Source organism: Oryctolagus cuniculus, chromosome X, assembly GCF_964237555.1.
Source record: "Oryctolagus cuniculus chromosome X, mOryCun1.1, whole genome shotgun sequence".
Classification (NCBI taxonomy): Eukaryota; Metazoa; Chordata; class Mammalia; order Lagomorpha; family Leporidae; genus Oryctolagus; species Oryctolagus cuniculus.
This window is the reverse complement of record NC_091453.1, coordinates 68,534,454-68,552,274: the sequence shown is the minus strand read 5'-3', so window position 1 is coordinate 68,552,274 and position 17,821 is coordinate 68,534,454. Positions and strand designations below refer to the sequence as shown.

At 35.5% G+C, this 17,821-nt stretch overlaps 1 protein-coding gene across 8 annotated transcripts in view; it reads left to right on the top strand.

The window, feature by feature from the left end:
• LOC103351928 (transmembrane protein 182) overlaps positions 1–17,821 on the top strand; it is a 297,822-nt gene that overhangs the window by 79,621 nt on the left and 200,380 nt on the right. For 5 of the 8 annotated variants that reach the window (XR_011385575.1, XM_070067072.1, XM_070067071.1 and 2 more), the window contains exon 8: positions 271–309. Coding sequence is in view for 5 of the 8 variants with exons in the window: in XM_070067072.1 (XP_069923173.1) it covers positions 271–295 (25 nt within the window). In the remaining 3 variants the exon portion in view is untranslated. Of the gene's footprint in view, positions 1–270; positions 310–1,879; positions 2,395–11,633; positions 13,536–17,821 lie in introns of those variants that run through there. The other 3 variants (XR_011385576.1, XR_011385577.1, XM_070067068.1) reach the window with 3 other exon arrangements.

The following is a 17,821-nucleotide window of genomic DNA, read 5'->3' as shown; positions in this document are numbered from 1 at the left end:
AGGACAAAATTGTATAGGATAACAATTAAGAGCATGGGCTCCAAAATTCTGTTTAACTGGGTTTGGGTACTGTTTCCAATCCTAATTCTATAACAGCATAAATTATTTCATGTTAATCAGAATCAATGCCCTTAACTGTAAAATGAATAATAAGAATGATGTTCGAAGGCATGGAAAAAATGAAGTAGTGCATAAAAGCGTAGTAAGCCATTAATAAAGGAGAGTTATTACTTTTAACTATTTATTGTTTCTTAATTTTTTCCATTGAAGGTCTACAAGTGCCAGAAGAAAGTGAATGCATATTTTTCGGTGAGTGGGAGGAGCGGTCCTTTGGAAAAGTTACAGTTCTTTGAAATATCATTTAACTTAAAAAACTCATACCAATTGTGAATCATACTCCATAGTGTATTTGTATATTTATCATTTATCTGTTGGCTTTCAGAGTCTGCATGCAGTTTGCATTTCCCGTCACACTGTTGCTAAAGCTTTCTTTCCCTTAGTTGATCTCCTGGAAATGTCTTTCTTCCTTCAGTGTTCTGAAACTTCTCTCTGGCTGAGTTGGATGCAGGTCTTTTCTACACAGGCATTATGAAATTCTCTCACAGTATGATTTTTTTTTGTACTGTTACTGAGACTTCCAAGAATATAATACGTATATTTATTTAAATTTAAAACATTATTTCATTTATTTGTTAGATACATATAGACTTCCCCCCAAATACCGATTAATTACCCAAATGCCTGCATTGGCTAGAGGAAAGGACCGAAATGGAGGCAGGAACCAAGAACACACTCCCACTTGGTTGGCAAGAATCAAATTACTAAGTGATTACTGTTGCTTTCCAGAGTATACACTAGTGAGAAGCTGGAGTCAGGAGTAGAAGAAAGGAAGTGAACCCAAGATCTCAGACATGGGATTCAGTCATTATAATCACTAGGCTAATTGTTCACTTCTCCAGAATATATTAATGTGTGAGGTAGAATGGATCAAGGTTCATAGGAGTGATTATTTTGTCATATTTTTGTTTATGAGGTGGAAAATATAAATTTTCTTTCATTTTATTATCATGCTGCAAAATATAGAAAATCTATATAATTTAAGAGTTAATTTAAAATTACTCAACTGCATAACTTCCATGTTGATTTAGAAATGAAATGTTAAGACCCCTGAGAACTTCCTTCTTTCCTGACTCCTTCCTTCCTCATTGAGGTCATTACTATTCTGAATTCTGTGAATCATATTCCCTTATCATTTTTAACACTTTCATAATTTATACATATATATCTAATATATAATTTAGTTATTATTTACCTAACAGTGGAATTAAAATATTTGCAATCTTTCTTCTGTATGGCTTGTTTCACTCAATACTGTTTTTGAGAGGCAGCAAACATTTTTCTTTGTACTTGTATTTCATTTTTTTTTTGGACAGGCAGAGTTAGTGAGAGAGAGAGACAGAGAGAAAGGTCTTCCTTTCCCTTGGTTCACCCACCAAATGGCTGCTATGGCCAGCGCTGCACAGATCCGAAGCTAGGAACCAGGTGCTTCTTCCTGGTCTCCCACGTGGATGCAGAGGCCCAAGCAGTTAGGCCATCCTCCACTGCCCTCCTGGGCCACAGCAGAGAGCTGGACTGGAAGAGGAGCAACCAGGACAGAATCCGGCGCCCCAACCGGGACTAGAACCTGGGGTGCCAGCGCCGCAGGCGGAGGATTAGGCAAGTGAGTCGCGGCGCCGGCCTGTACTTGTATTTCAATCTGTTCACTGATTCAGAATATTTAGTAATTTAAACACACCATAAATCTATTATACCATCATATTTTGAGCAGTGTTTGACCTTCTTTCCCCCTTTTAAAGAGATTGATTTATTTATTTAAAAGGCAGAGTTGAGAGAGAGAGAGAGAGAGAGAGAGAGAAAGAGGAAGAGGAAGAGGAAGACAAAGAAAGACCTACTATTCTACAATCCACTGGTTCACTCCCCAAATGACTACAATGGCTGCAGCTGGACTGATCCAAAACCAGGAGCCAGGAGCTTCTTTCGGGTGTCCCACACGGATACAGGGGCCCAAGGACTTGGGCCATCTTCTGCTGCTTTCCCAGGCCATAGCAGAGAGTTGATTTGAAAATGGAGCAGCTGGGACTTGAACCAGTGCCCACATGGTATGCTAGTGTCACAGGGGAGCCTTTACCCGCTATGCCATAGCACCATCCCTGCTTCCTCTTCTTTGACTATTACTTATTTTAAAATATTTACTGATCACATCATATATGGTATACTTTTTCTAGGAACAATAGATGCTTCATGAATGAACCATATAATGTTTCTATCATGATAGGACTTGAGTTATGTTATGAACACGGATAACACATTGTTTATCAATGGATTCTGGCACAAGTAAGTAATAATATTTCTGGAGTGTGCCGTGGAATTAAAGGGCTTTGAGGTTTGAACATATTTAATTTAGAAGGTGATATTAAACTCTTTTGCAAGATAAGACTAGCAGCGAATTAAAGATGTTTATCAAGACCGACCATATTAGTTGGTATTTCCACATACTATAAAGATCCCTTGTCTATATGACAAAGAAAGTGGTGGGAATCTGGGAAGAATAAAAGTTGGTAATCTGGAACTCTACAATACAGAAGGATGCAACATTTGTGTTTAAAATCACAACTGTATTATATCTATTTCTTGATTATATAGGGGATTTAAATAGTTATAGGGAAGCAAGATGCACATTTAAAATGTTATTTTTTTTTTCTGAGAATTGCCTTAGCAGTGGATCATTTTAGTTCTAGTACTTTTTTTTTGTTTCCATATTGAAGAAATGAAATAAATGTGGGATGCCCCCAAAAACAAGATTGTAGACATCTATTTGTACCAGTGAGGACTAAAATGATATTTAGTTGAAGGCTAGTTTGGAGATATCAGGAAATTTTGTAATTACAGTTTTGCCTATGGGGAAATTACCTTAGAACATATTTTCCCCTTGGCTTCTTAGGAACCATTCTTCTATCATCTTAGGTTCTTTGCCATTTCTATTCAAATTGAATACATTAGATGGAGACAGTTTCGTGGATTGCAACAAACTTCATAATTAATTAGTGAAATATCTGTCCCAGAGAATACAACTGGAAAGCAGTCATCAGCAGGGAAAGTGCCTGAGTTTTATTGCTCCCAGTGTTTATGAGAGTGTGACGACCTCTTGTGACAGCTTTTTTTGTTGTTGACATCATTGAACATATTTCAACATTATTTGAAACTATTGGAAACTCCTTCTTCTAGTTGGAAGACTGATAAGTGTAGGTAAATATGCTACTTATTGGTATTTGTAGAGTCACAGAGCCCAGCTGGCAAGACCAAGGAAAATGCTACTGTGCACTATTCTTTATAATAAATAAGCTGTGTGAAAAGACCGTGGTAGACAGCTACCAGCCTGAATGCTATTCTCTACTCGTTTGTACGAAAAATAGTTTTCAAGGACACATGCAGTTTCACAATACGACCAAGTCATAAATCTAAATAGCCATGAATTGTTGTTCATATTATGAGAAAGATTTCGGTAGGGATCGCAATTAGGCAAAATAAAGGCCAATATGCGATATAATAAGTTTTGTACAAACAAAATAGCATTTTAAAAATAAAATAATAGCTAAGACATTTATGAGAAGACAGATTCTATCAGTTTTTGAAATCATAAAAGGTACATTTTAGCAAGCCACATTAATATGAAATTTAAGGGTAATTTTGTGAGAATCTTTCGATTTTTCTTTCTGGTTTGATTTCATGAATAAGTGTGACTGTTCAGCCACCAGGGGGAGAACTTCTCTATAAATTTCTGGGTAGGGACTGCGAAGCATGCTCTCATAATTTTTCCAGCTTCATTCCTTTGTTTAATACTTAAGAACTTTTTAGCTACAAACAGTTGAGATTTACTTAATTGAAACTTTCTTTTCAAAAATAAGCTTCACAGGGCAGTGAGTCTCCAATTCTTTTCTTGTTTACTGTTTTAAGAACAGAAGACAGGATATATCAAATAGAAACAGACAATACAAAAAAGTAAATTAGGAAAATTTACAAGCCATTTTATTGAACTTAGCTACACAGTGAACAGGATTGGCTAGCAAAGGTTCATTTTGTGCTGAATTTTTTCAGCAGGCTCAAACTGCAAAAATAAATTAATTCTGAAAATATTATCACCTGTCTGCTTTTCTCTTTATTTGTTAACTATGGATTGGTTAGCTGAGTCGCCCTTGTCCAACAATGTCAATCAATTCCTCATTTGTGGATTTGAAAACCTAATTTTAATCGCCAAGGAATGCTAATTACTATTTTCCACCATTCCCAAGCTTGGGGATATTACAAATGAGGGAAAAGTAGGAAAATGTGGACACTTACATCAAAAGGTTCTGTAAACTTAGAATAAGATAAACTACAATATAGAAAACTTTTCAAGAGAGTTTATAACAAAATACAGCTCATTGGATTGGTTTTTATTACATTTGATTTATAACAGCAGTATTTTTAAGCACAATATTTGTTATTCAATGACATATTTTTAAATTAATATCTCTAAAGCAAAACAGAGGCACTTCGGGAGGTAATCTTCATGGAAACTTATTTTTATTTGTATGTGAAAATTTGTTGGTCTAGTGAAATTCCTAAGGTTGAGGACAAAGTTATGAAGAACTGAAGTGAGTTTACCTCAAATCACATTATTGGCCAATTTTCTTACCTGGAGTTGCATGAAACTAGTATTGGAAGAGTAAAAAAAAAAATAAAATAAAGGAAATGTGTGCCTGGAGATATTGCTACACTGAAGACAGAAGGGGATATTTGCAATAATGAGGGTGGCCAAAGTAGCAACAGTAAAAAATTAAAGGAGTCAAGGCATGTGGTTTGAAGTGATTGCTAACACTAGTGACGGCATCAAGGAAAATTTCAGAACCATGTTTTGTGACTTAAACAACAGCAAAAAATATCAGATATGTAGAGGAACTACGCCTATAATTTTGACCGATGAGCCACAAACTGAATAATTATATATATTTATTTGCTTTTTTATGGGCAACAGAGAAACTCTCATTACATGTTTGGAAGCTCAATGCAAGATTCAGATATGGTTAAGGTTTGCAAGGCAGGTATGTTCTATTTTATACTTTAGAAGTTTATAAAATATTTAAGAGGACAAACTTGCTATGCCTGCAGGACTTTTCATGGGAATTGTTCAATGGAATGCAGATGAACTAAGCTAATCAAGGATTTTCATCTAACAGCAAAAGGAAAGCTGTGGAAATTACTTTGATAATGAAGCTATAAAGCAAACTCCTAGTTATATCCACTATTAAGGGATACTGATATAAAGGTAGATACAGATGATAAAGAATAGACTTGCACATTTTAAAAGATTGGTTTAATTGAAAGGGTGGGGGGAGAGAGAGAAATCTTCTATCTGCTGGTTCACTCCCTAAGTGGTAGCAATGGCTGAGGCTGGTCTGGGTAGAAGGCTAGGAGCCTGAAACTGCATGTGGGTGGCCCATGTGGGTCACAGTGACCCAAGTACTCAGGTCTTCTTCCACTGCTTTCCCAGGCACATTAGTGGGGAGTTAGATCAGAAACGGAGCAGCTAGGATTCAAAATGGGCCTCCATTATAGGATAGCAGTGTTGGAGGAAGTGGTTTAACACTTTGAGCCCCAATACCAGCTCTGGACTTGTACTTTTTTATGTGGAGTGATTACTCAATCTAAGAAAAATAAGCTGGACACTTTTTATATGTGAGACATTCCAGCTACTGCAGGTACGACAATAAATGAGATACAATATTTGCTCTAAAGAATCTGCCTCCTTTGGAAAATATGGGGTAAGCATATTGTTGTAATAACTATAATAACTGATATAATTGTTGTATCCACAGAGTGTGATTTAAAGGAAGAATTAGGAAAACCATTCCCAGAAGTATGACGATAAAATAGACAATAGCAATTACCTCTGAAGACTTAGGGAAGCAGACTAAAGACTGGGTTTGATAACCAAAGACATTTAACATTATCTATCATCATCATTTACACATGGAGTATATTTACTTATTAGGTGTTGCAAAGTTGCTTTTCAAAATAATGGATTTGAGGGGGCAAGGTAGCAAAATTGTGGGAATGGAAATTCCAGACTCTTGTTCCTTCTTAGGGACAGATGCATATATAACAGAAATTTATGGATTAAATTGTCCCTTTGGAAAATCTAGATACCGGGTAAGAGGTTGTAGCAGCCTAGGCAAGAACAAAAAGAAAAAGACCAGCATTGACATAAACATTAACATTTTATTGCATGTTTCATACTCTATCCTTTCCCCTTCTTTGGCATAGTTCAGTGTGATTGAGAGAAAAATTGAATTCCTCACTTCTATCTTAGGAAAATAAAATAGGGGAACATGCAGTCAACATTATGTATTTTGGGGGCTGCCTGAGTGTCTGGTTTCTATTTTGTGTGGCTCAGAACAGTAATAGAACAGAAATATATTATATATACTAATGTGGGGTTTATTCAGAGCAAAGGCATGCTTTATGACTGGTTATAGCAGCTGATAGACTACAAAAGCAGAAGACACCATGGGGAGGAAGAAATTATGGGCTCCTAATAAAACAAGGACAGACTTCTTTACTTGGGAAAATTGAAGATAATCCCAGAGAAGAGGAATCCCTAGAAAGGGATTGAGAAGTTCCCAGAATAACTAACTAAGCAGATTGGTGAGGATCTTAACTCTGTATGAAACCAGTTAGTAATGAATGAGAGAGATGGCTGCTTTTTTCAAATGTCCAATTCTAAATGAAAGATCATAAAGCACAAAAACAAACAAACAAAAAAACAGGGAAATATCAAAATCAAAGATACAAAATCAACCTCCACAACCAACACCTAAAGAATTGGATATCTATGAATAACTTGACAAAGAATTAATGATAATCATCTTAAAGATGTACAAGGAGTTAAAAGAGAACACAAAAAACTAAATGAAATCAGGAAATGATGCATGGACAAATTGAGAATGACATCAACAAACAAAACAATTCAAACAAATAAACTGTGGAACTAATGAAAACAATCACTGAATTAGAATTTTTTTCTAGAGAATTTGAAATTTTTGACTCAGAGAAGCAAAACCTAGAGAAAAATGAAGAGAGCTCAAGGGATAAATGGATATAAGAGTTCCAGAAGGAGAAGAGACAGGGAAGAGGGAAGATAGCTTATTTCAAGAAATAATGTTCAAAGCATCCCACATTTGATGAAAGGAATAGACACATGTATACAAAAATGTCAATGAATTCAAAATAGGATAAATCCAAAGGGACATTGCCACACACATTGTAATCATAGTGTCCAGTCACAGGAAAGGAGAATCTAAAAGTGCCAAGAGAAAAACAATGGTTTGTCATATATAAAAGATCTCTTGTAAGGTTATTAGAGGATTTCTCAGAAGAATTTTTGAAGATTAGAAAGAAATAGAATCAAATATTCACAGTAATAAAAGAAAAAAAAAACTTCTGATAAAGAATGCCATATAAAACAGTCCATGAGAAATTAAGGATAGGGGCTGGTGCTCTGGCATAACAGGTAAAGCTGCCACCTGTGACTCCAGTATCAGCACCAGTTTGGATCCTTGACGCTCCACTTCTGATCCAACTCCTGCTAATGCACTGGAAAAATGGCAGAAGATAGCCCAAGTACCTGGGCCTCTGTACCCATGTGGGAGACCTGGAAGAAGCTCCTGACTCCTGGCTTCAGATCAGCCCAGCTCCAGCCAATGCGGGCATTTGTGGAGTGAACTGGTGGATGGAAGATCTATCTGTCTCTCCCTTTTTCTGTCTCTTTTTGTCTCTGTCACTCTGTCTCTGTCTCTCTCTCTGTAACTCTGCCTTTCAAATAAATAATAAATCTTATAAAAAGAAATTAAGGAGAAATTCTAATGTTTTCAGATCAACAAAAGTGGAGGGAATTCATATCACAACAGATTTATCCTACAAGAAATAGTAAAACATATCCTTCAAGTTGAAATGAAAGAATGTTGAAGAGCAGCACAAATTGATATTAAAGAAAGTTGTTCTCAGGGCCAGCGCCATAGCATAGTAAGCTGAACTCCACAGCTCCTGTTCTGGTACAGCTCCCTGCCTATGGCCTGGGAAAGCAGTGGAAGATGGCCCAAGTACTTTGGCCTCTGCACCCGCTTGGGAGACCTAGAGGAAGCTCCTGGCTCCTGGTTTTGGATAGGCGCAGCTCTGGCCATTGTGGCTATTTGTGGAGTGAACTAGTGGAAGGAGGACCTCTCTCTCTCTCTCTCTCTCTCTCTCTCTGCAGCTCTACCTCAAATACATAAGATCTTAAAAATAAATTCTCTAGCAGACAGAAAATTATGAGCAAATACAGAATACCGTTATTGTAATATTGGTGCAGAATTACAACAAATATTTTGACATAATTCTCTTGTTTTTCTCTGTATTTTGTAAATTATTGAGATAACATTTTGAATTTAGCTTATAATCAAAAGCTTAATGGCTCCACTTACTACTATAAATTTAAATCCTATAACAAATGGTATTGATTTCTAAAATAAAATATTAAAATAATTATAAAATCATATTAGAAGATACATAGTATTAAAACATAATTTGTGACATTAGTAATATAACACAGTGGCACACAGACAACAATACTAAAGATTTTATATTCAAATCAAGTTAAATTGATATCAGATTCATATAGGTTGTTATAAATAAAATGTTTTAAAATCCTTGTGCGAACCACAAAGGAAATACCTATCAAAGATACACAAAAGGAAATGACAATGAAATCTATGCATGCCACCACAAAAAGTGAATGAAGCACAAAAAAATCAGTAAGAGAAAAAAAGGAAGACAAATAGCTATGAAATATACAGTAAGCAAGCTACAAGTGGCAATAGGAAGTTCTTCCTATTGTTAACTACTTTGGCTAGAAATAGATTATACTGCCCTCTGAAAAGAAATAAAGTTCATGAAAGTAGAGAGTAGAATATTGTTTTATTGAGGCTGTTGGAGCGATTTAGATGGTAATAGGGAGGTATTGATCAAAGGATACAGTATTTCAATTATACAGGAGGAATAAGCTTTAGTGCCCCATTGCACAGAATAGTGTCTGACACAAATACTAATGAATCATATATTTCAAAATTGTGAAAGCAGTGTATTCTAAATGTTTGCACTACAAAAATGATAATTTTTGAAGTGTTGGTTAAATACTGTGATGTCATCATTCCACACTGCAAATACATATCAAACATGATGTTGTACCCAACAAGTATCTGCAATTCTTTTGTTAATTAAAAATAAAATTTCAAAAGGAAGAGAGAAAATAACAAGTGTTAGGCTGTGGAGGAACTGTAACTTTACTACACTGTTAGTGGAAATGTATGGTTAGTATATAATCCAGAATGATAATTTTCTTTTAAGGTTTATTTATTTATTTATTTATTTGAAAGGAAGAATGACAGAGAGAGAGGGAGAGATAGATAGATAGATAAATTTTGTATCCACTGCTTCATTCTTCAAATAGCTGCAAAAGTCTGAGGTGGGCCAGGCTAAAACCAGGAACCAGGAACTCATCTGGGTCTTCTATACAGATGGCAGGAACCCAAGTACTTGGGACATCTGCTGCCTTCCAAGGTGCATTAGCAGGGAACTATATCAGCAGCGGAGCAGCAGGGACTCTAACAGGCAATCTGATGTGGGATGCTAACATCACAAGAGGTGTCTTAACCCTGTGGACCACAAAGCAGGCCCCTAAAATGACAATTTTTCAAAAAAACTAAAAATGCAATTACTATGTGATCTAGCTTCTGGATATATATCTAGAATTGAAAGCAGAATATTGAATAGATATTTGCACACTCATATTCAATACAACATTATTTGTGATAGAAAAATGTTAAAATACCAAAATGTCTACCAGTGAGTGGATAGGTAAGCAAATCATGGTATATATGGGCAAAGATGCTTTAAATATATTTTAAAATGTTTTTATTAATATCAAGATAACAGATTTCTTGTGTTTCATAGATAAAGCTCTAAGAGGAAAACCATATTTCCTTCCCTCCCTCCTTTGTTCTCTCAGTCCCCTTTTCTTCTTTCCCTTTTTTAGCCTTTAATTTAATTTATTTATTTATTTACATGCATTTCACAAATACATTAGGAACATAGTAATTCTTCCAACTGTACCCACCCTCCTACCCAATCTCCCACCCCTCTTTCTCTTCCCTCTCCTGTTCCCTGTACTATTTTTGCAATAACACAATTTCAATTTACTTTATAACACAGGCTTAATGCACCAGTAGCCATAATGTTCAACAAGTAAAAAGTAGAAAGGTCATTGTTATAAAAGGGTATAGACAAGGGCTAAAAATAATAATCAAATCTTAAGCTATCATTTTGATTGTTACATATTTTTTACATTCTATATTAACTACCATATGGCAGAGAAAATATTAGATTTTTGTCTTTGGGGTCTGGCTTATTTCACTAGCATAGTAGTCGATAGCTGCATCCATTTTGTTGCAAAAGTCAGGATTTCATTATTTTTTTTATGGCTGAGTAGCATTTCATTGTGCATATATACCACATTTTATTTATCTGGTTATTGGTTGATGGACATTAGGGTTGATTCCATATCTTGGCAATTGTGAATTGAGTTGTAATAAACATAGAGGTTCGTATAACTCTTCCATATGCTGATTTCATTTCCTTTGGGTAAATTCCCAGGAGTGGGATGGCAGGGTTATATAGTAGATCTATTTTAAGTTCTTTGAGTGATGTTCATGTTATTTTGTATAATGGCTATGCTAATTTGCACTTCCACCAACAATGTATTAGGTGTCCCTTTTCTCCACATCCTTGCCAGTATTTGTTATGTTTAATAAACTGTATTTATTATATTTTCATTCATTTGGAAGACAGTAACAGAGCAACAGAGCAAGAGAGAGAAATCTTCCACCTGCTGGTTCACTTGGTAAATGTCCACAACAGTTGAGGCTGGTGCAGGCCAAAGCCATAAGAGCAGAACTCCATATGGTTTAGGTTTCCCATGTAGCAGGCAGTGATCTAAGTATTTGGAGCCATCACCTGCTTTTTCCCGGGGAGAAAGCTGGATCAGAAGCAGAGGCAGAACTTGATCCAATTACTTCAATATGGGATAAAGGCATCACAAACAGTGGCTTAATCCACTAATCTACAATGCTTACCCTGTATTTTTTACTTTGGGATAATAGCCATTCTAATTAGAGTGAGATGATTGTGGCATTGTGGTTTTTATTGGCATTTCCCCAGTGACTAGTGATACTGAGCATTTTTATGTGTTTATTGATCATTTGTGTTTCTTCTTTTGATAACTCTCTATTCAGATCCTTTGTTTCTTAACTGAATTGTTATGTTATTATTTAATTTCTCAATCTCCTTATAATCTTTGGATATTAATCCTTTATCAGATACATAGGTTGCAAACGTTTTCTCCCATTCTTTCAATTTTCCCTTTTACTTTGTTGATTTTTTCATATAATGTTCCTAATACTCTTAGTTTGATATAATCCTATTCATCTATTGTATTTTTTCAGGTTTGTTTATCTGTTTGAAAGGAAGAGTTTCAGAGAGAAAGAGGAAGAGCGAGAGTGAGATCAGTCTTCCATCTGCTGGCTCACATCCCAAATGGCTGTAAGGGCTGAGGCTGGACCAAGATGAAGCCAGGAGCCCAGAACTCCATCTGGGCCTCTCACATGAGCATCAGGGTCCCCAGCACTTGGGCCATCTTCTACTGCTTTCCCAGGCCATTAGCAGAGAGCTGGATTGGAAGTGGAGCTGCTGGAACTCATGTGATGCTGGAGCAATTGGTGACCTCTTTAATCTACTGCACCAAAATACTGGCCAATATCAGAAGCCATTAGAGAAATGTAAATGAAAACTACAATGAGGTATATCTCATATTTATTAGGAAGGTTATTATCAAGAAAACAAAAAATAAGTGTTGATGAGGCTCTGGAGAAATTGGACCCCTTATACATAACTGTTCTTGGGAATGCAACCTAGCAAAACCATTATGGAAAAGTTTATGTATATTCTTCAAAAATCTAAAAATAGAATTTTAGTGTAATTCCACTTCTGAGTAGTCACTCAAAGAAACTGAAATCAGAACTTGAAGAGATGTTTGCACTGCTTTTTTCATTGAAGCATTATTCACAATGGTCAAGACATGGAAACAATACACGTGCCCTGTCCATTGATAGATGAATAGAAAAAGAAAACATGATATACACATACAATGGTATATTATTCTTGCTTACAAAAGAAGGAATTTCTTTCATACATGACAATATGAATGAACATCGAGGATATTAAGCCAGTCACAGAAGAGCAAATACATGATGATACCACTTACATGGGGTTTCTAAAATAGTCAAATATGTAAAAACCAGAAGATAATGATGATTTCCAGAAGCTTAAGAAGGCTGAAAGAAGAGCTACTATTCAACAGGAATAAAGTTTTAGTTAAGTGAGATGAATAAGTTTTAAAAGAAATGCAGTACAACCTTATGTCTATAATTAACAATAATGGATTTTATACTTAAAATCATTCAAATGGTAGATAGCATGTTAAGTGTCTTTATCATAATAATAATAAAGAACTCTTCCACTGCCTGAATGATCCTGGTTGAGAATCTGAAGCCTAAAACGAGACACCTGTTTGCAGCTATGTGAGTTCCAGAAAGTAGATCTGGATCAGCTGTGCTGAACCCATGACCCATGGAAACTGTCAGCTAATACATGAGTGCTCTTTCATGTTGCTGTATTTGTGGTAAGTTGTTAAGAAATACATGCAATGGTATTCTATTCAATAGAGATTTTATTCCTTGAGTGTATCATTTATTATTAAGTAATTTTGAGATGTATAAGTAAGATCACAGGGCTGGTAACATACTAAATATAGAGTCGTTCACTTTATTGGAGAGGTAACTCACAGAAGGCAAAAATTAAAGTCCCTAATATGATCTTTTGTTAAATATAATGATAAAACTGGAAAATACAATTTAAAACCCAAATAAGATATCACTTCATACATGGTGAGTGATTATAATCAAATAATGAATAATAACAAGTATTGATGTGTATGTGGAGAAAAGGGGACTTTTTATACTAATAGTAGGAAAGTAAATTGGTAGAGCAATTTGGTAAGTATTATGGATTTTCCTAAAAATATTAAAAATAAAATTACCATATGATCCGGTAATATCACTTTTGCTTATTTGTCCAAAGGAATTGAAAACAGTATGTCAAGGAGATACCTGTACAACCATGTTCATCTCACATTATTCTTGATAGCAAAACTGTGGGATGAACTTAGGTGTCTATCAACAGATAAGTAGATAAAGAAAATGTGGTATATATACACACTGAAATACAGCTTTTAAAAAGAAGGATATTCTGCCATTTATGCCAACAAATGAGTGGAATTGGAGCATATAATGCTAATTGAAAGAAGTAAGCCAGAAAAAGACAAATACTGTATGATCTCACTCATATGTGGAATCTAAAATAAATCAACCTCATAGAAAAGTGGTTACCAGGGGCGGCGCTGTGGCATAGTGGGCTAAGACTTGACCTGCATCGCTGGAATCCCATATGGTCGCTGGTTTGTGTCCCGGCTGCTCCGCTTCCGATCTAGCTCACTGCTTCACTGCTATGGCCTGGAAAAGCAGTAGAAGGTAGCCCAAGTCCTTGGGTCCTTGCATCTGCATGAGAAACCTGGAAGAAACTCCTGGCTCCTGGCTTCAGTTCAGCTCAGCTCCAAGCAGTTGGAAGACCTTTCTCTCTGTCTCTCCGTCTCTCTATCTGTAACTTGGCTTCTCAAATAAATAAAATCTTAAAAAAAAAAAAAAAAAAGAAAAAAAGAAAAGCGATTGCCAGAAGGACAGGAATGGAGAAAGACAAGTCGTTGCTCAAAGAGTAGAAAATTTTAGTTAGACTAGAGTTTTACCTATCTACTGCATTGTGTGTTGACCACAGTTAAGTGTAATGTATTATATATGTAAAAATCACCAAAAGAAGGGGTGGGAATTGTGCAGTTATTTAAGCCTCAGGTTGGGATGCCTGGATCTTGTACCAGATTGCATGGGATCAAGTCACATCTGTGCTTCTGGTCCAATATCCTGCTAATGCAATTTGGAGGCAGCAGATGACGGCCCAAGTGCTTGAGTTTCTGCCACCTGTGTGGGAGACCCTGATGGAATTTTGGGCTCTTGGCTCTGGCACAGCCCAGCCCTGGCTGCTGCTGGTGTTTGGGGGAGTAACCCAGCAAATGTAGATATTTATCTTTCTCTCTCTTCCTGTTTTTTCCTCTCTGTCATTTTGCTTTTCAATAAATACGTAAATAAATAATTTAAGAAACAAAATTACCAAGGGATACATTTTTAATATCTTACCACAAACAATTAGTGAAATGGTTGGTATTTGGTGTATTTGAATTAATTTGATTGAGTATTTTGCAATGTGTGTGCTGAAGAAAACATTATGTTGTATCCCTGTTTTATAGAATATTTAACAGCATCCTGAACTTTCTTTTCTATATGCCAATATCATTTACCGTGGCTGTGACAACCAAAAATATCTCTAGACATTGCCAAATATTGCATAGTGCCAAATATTGCCCTCTGTGAGGACTGCTGCTCCAAACCAAGGCAACTTTTCACCTTGAGTGTATTTCTATAATGTGCTTTACACCCCATGGTATATAGTTAGTTGTAAGGTACAGACACAAGGAAAGTTATCAATATTTTTCACTAAGAATAGTAGAAGTTTCTCTAAATGATTTCTAAGATATAGCATAAACAGAATTTTTATGAGAATTATGTCTTGGGCAGGTGTTCATCCTATTTTCTGGCAATTTATAACTGTTTTGTTTGAGGGGCCTCAAAAATGACTTGGTTTATGGAAAGCGATACATAGTCATTTATGAGTTATCACTTTTTTAATTCCTGGAGCATTCCTTAGGTTTAGTACACTCTTAAAATGCTTGTTTATTGAATTACAGAAACATAAGTTGGATTATTTTTTATAAATAAAAGTTTAGTTCAAAGAGACTATGCTTTTGGAAAGGAGAATGCTGTGTTGAGGCGTGGCTCATATAAGGTTCCTTGATACAATACCCAGAGTCATGACTTCTGTAACTCAATCACAAGGAGACATCAGAGAAGTGCTGTACTCAAACTGTGTAATAATCCATGGAACATGTAATGAAATAGAAAAAGTCTTTATGTATTTATAAGTCATGGGTTCTCTCAGGGAAAGAAATTAGAATCTGCATGTTGTAAGATGTTTTCATGTTTCTTGATACATCTGCTAAAGGAAAGCAGGCCCTGTCAAGACCATTAAATCTAGTAATTTTTTAATAACCAATATGCTTAGAAAATTATATTATTAGGCCGGTGGGATATATAATATTTGCAGAGTCAGTATTTTCAGTCAATTGTTCTGTAAATATACGGATTACCCAATTATGAAGCTGCTGCATGTTATAATCCACTTTGTCTTCAGAGTACAAAAAGACACTTTATGAGCCACTTAAAAATAATTGTGACAAAAATCTAACCAAAGATGACATGTGTTTCAAAGAGAGAAGCATGTTCATCATGTAGAAATTTGTTCTGCTCAAGCTGAGAAGACCTGATAAGGAACTAATTTCAGGAAGTTTCTGAAAACTCATTTTTGATTTATCAGTTCCTTTATGACTTGGTGAAATTGTCAAAACATCGTTAATGTCAATATTGAAAGAGGTACCTTTAAGTAGTTAAGGACCTTTTTATTTGTGAGAATAATTAGTCAAAGGGATGAGAAAGGCCTTTTGAAGGAAATCAATGTTTTGTTTGATTAAATAATCTATGCAAAGGCACTAACCTATTTATATAGTAAAATTTGTCTTTTAGAGGAGACAAGTATGAAAAGTTGCAAGCTCGTTTATTAGAAGCCTCTCTACAGTCTTTAGTAAACCCTATATAGCATTAGGCCCTATTAAATTGCATGATTCCACACTGGGGATAATGGCAAGCATATTGTAGTCAAAGGAAGCACAAATACTAATGTGCCTCAAAAGTGTATTGAACTCCACAATGATTTGATATTCGTGGTGCAGAGAAAGAGTTTCACTGGACCACTGTGTCTAAAATAATGTCTGAGTAGATTGAAAGGAAGTAGAATATATTTGAGATAGAGATAATACAGAGTTTTTAGTTGAGTTTTACCTTAGTATAGAATCTGGTATCATTCATAGGATCAAAAGAAATCAAGAATGGTCCAGTATATCTAAAATGTCAAGGGTAGTATCACAGAGATCTGAACTGCATTCTAAGCTGCAAGAAGTTCTTTTTGCGAGTTTCTGAAATGCATTGGAGGCCCCATTATCTGGTTTTCATTTGTATGAAACTAGAAATGCAGTTTTTTTTTAATCTTTTATTTAATGAATATAAATTTCCGAAGTACGACTCAGGTGTTACAATGGCTTCCCCCCCCATACCGTCCCTCCCACCCACAACCCTCCCCTTTCCCACTCCCTCTCCCCTTCCATTCACATCAAGATTCATTTTCGATTATCTTAATATACAGAAGATCAGCTTAGTATACCTTAAGTAAGTATAGAAATGCAGTTTTAAATTTGTTCTACAAGTAAGAGTCCCTTTATATGCCTAGCTGAATCTTCAAGTAAGAGAATTGTTTCAAAGAATCTTGGGATTTAAAGTGATCATTAGATTCATACATGATCTTGCTGAGAGACTCTGTAAGGTATTTTCTTTAAAGAGTTAGAGACCCATTTATAGTTCTTTAAGTCCCATAAATTGTTGGGCAATTGTTTAGAAAACTCCAAAAACTGTTAGCTGCACAAAACGTAGATGATGTGTATATATTTAAGAAGTGATTGTTTCATTAGAATAATTCTTCAAAGTAATCAATATTGAATAAATTTTCAGTTGCTTCAGTAACTTTGGTGTTTAAAATGACATTTGTGATTATCATGAATTAATAACATTTCAAGTCATGAAGATTACAATGAGGAGAAAGGACATAAATTTGGAGGTAGTTTTATGGTGTATGTTTTCTGTAATGTAAAGAATAGTACCATATATCGGAAGTATTCATATCCATGTGCATATATCATGATTATTTATTATGATGAAAGTTCTTAAAATACAAACATATAGGCATTAAGATGTTTTATTCTTGCCTTGGGTTTGTAGCATAATTGTATTGTGGCCTATATGTTCTGTATAATAGCACTTAAAGTTTTGTTACTATGGGTAAGATTGTGAAATATTCATATATATTAGGTCTTTGACCTGTCTCCTGAAAAACAGCTCCTCAAATCCTTGGAAGATAGGGAGCAGTAAGAGTGTCTTTTATATGCTAATGAGATGACTGGTCACTTAGGTGTCCCTGGAGAGACACATAATGAAGACCATTTGCCAGGAAACCAACTATGTGATTAGAGGATTGGAACATTCAGTTCCTATTCTACAAACCTCCAGGGAGGGGAGAGTGGCTTAAGTTTGAGTTGATAATCCAGTGGCTTATGATAAAAACCCAAATAGACCAAGTTCTAGGGGGTTATGGAGAACTGAACACATGGAGGGTCCTCAGCATGGAAATGGCATGGAAGCTCAATAGCCATTCCCTCATATCTCACCCTTTGTATCTCTACCATTTGGTTGTTCATCTGTATTTCTTTTTTTTTTATTTTTTTATTTTTTTGACAGGCAGAGTG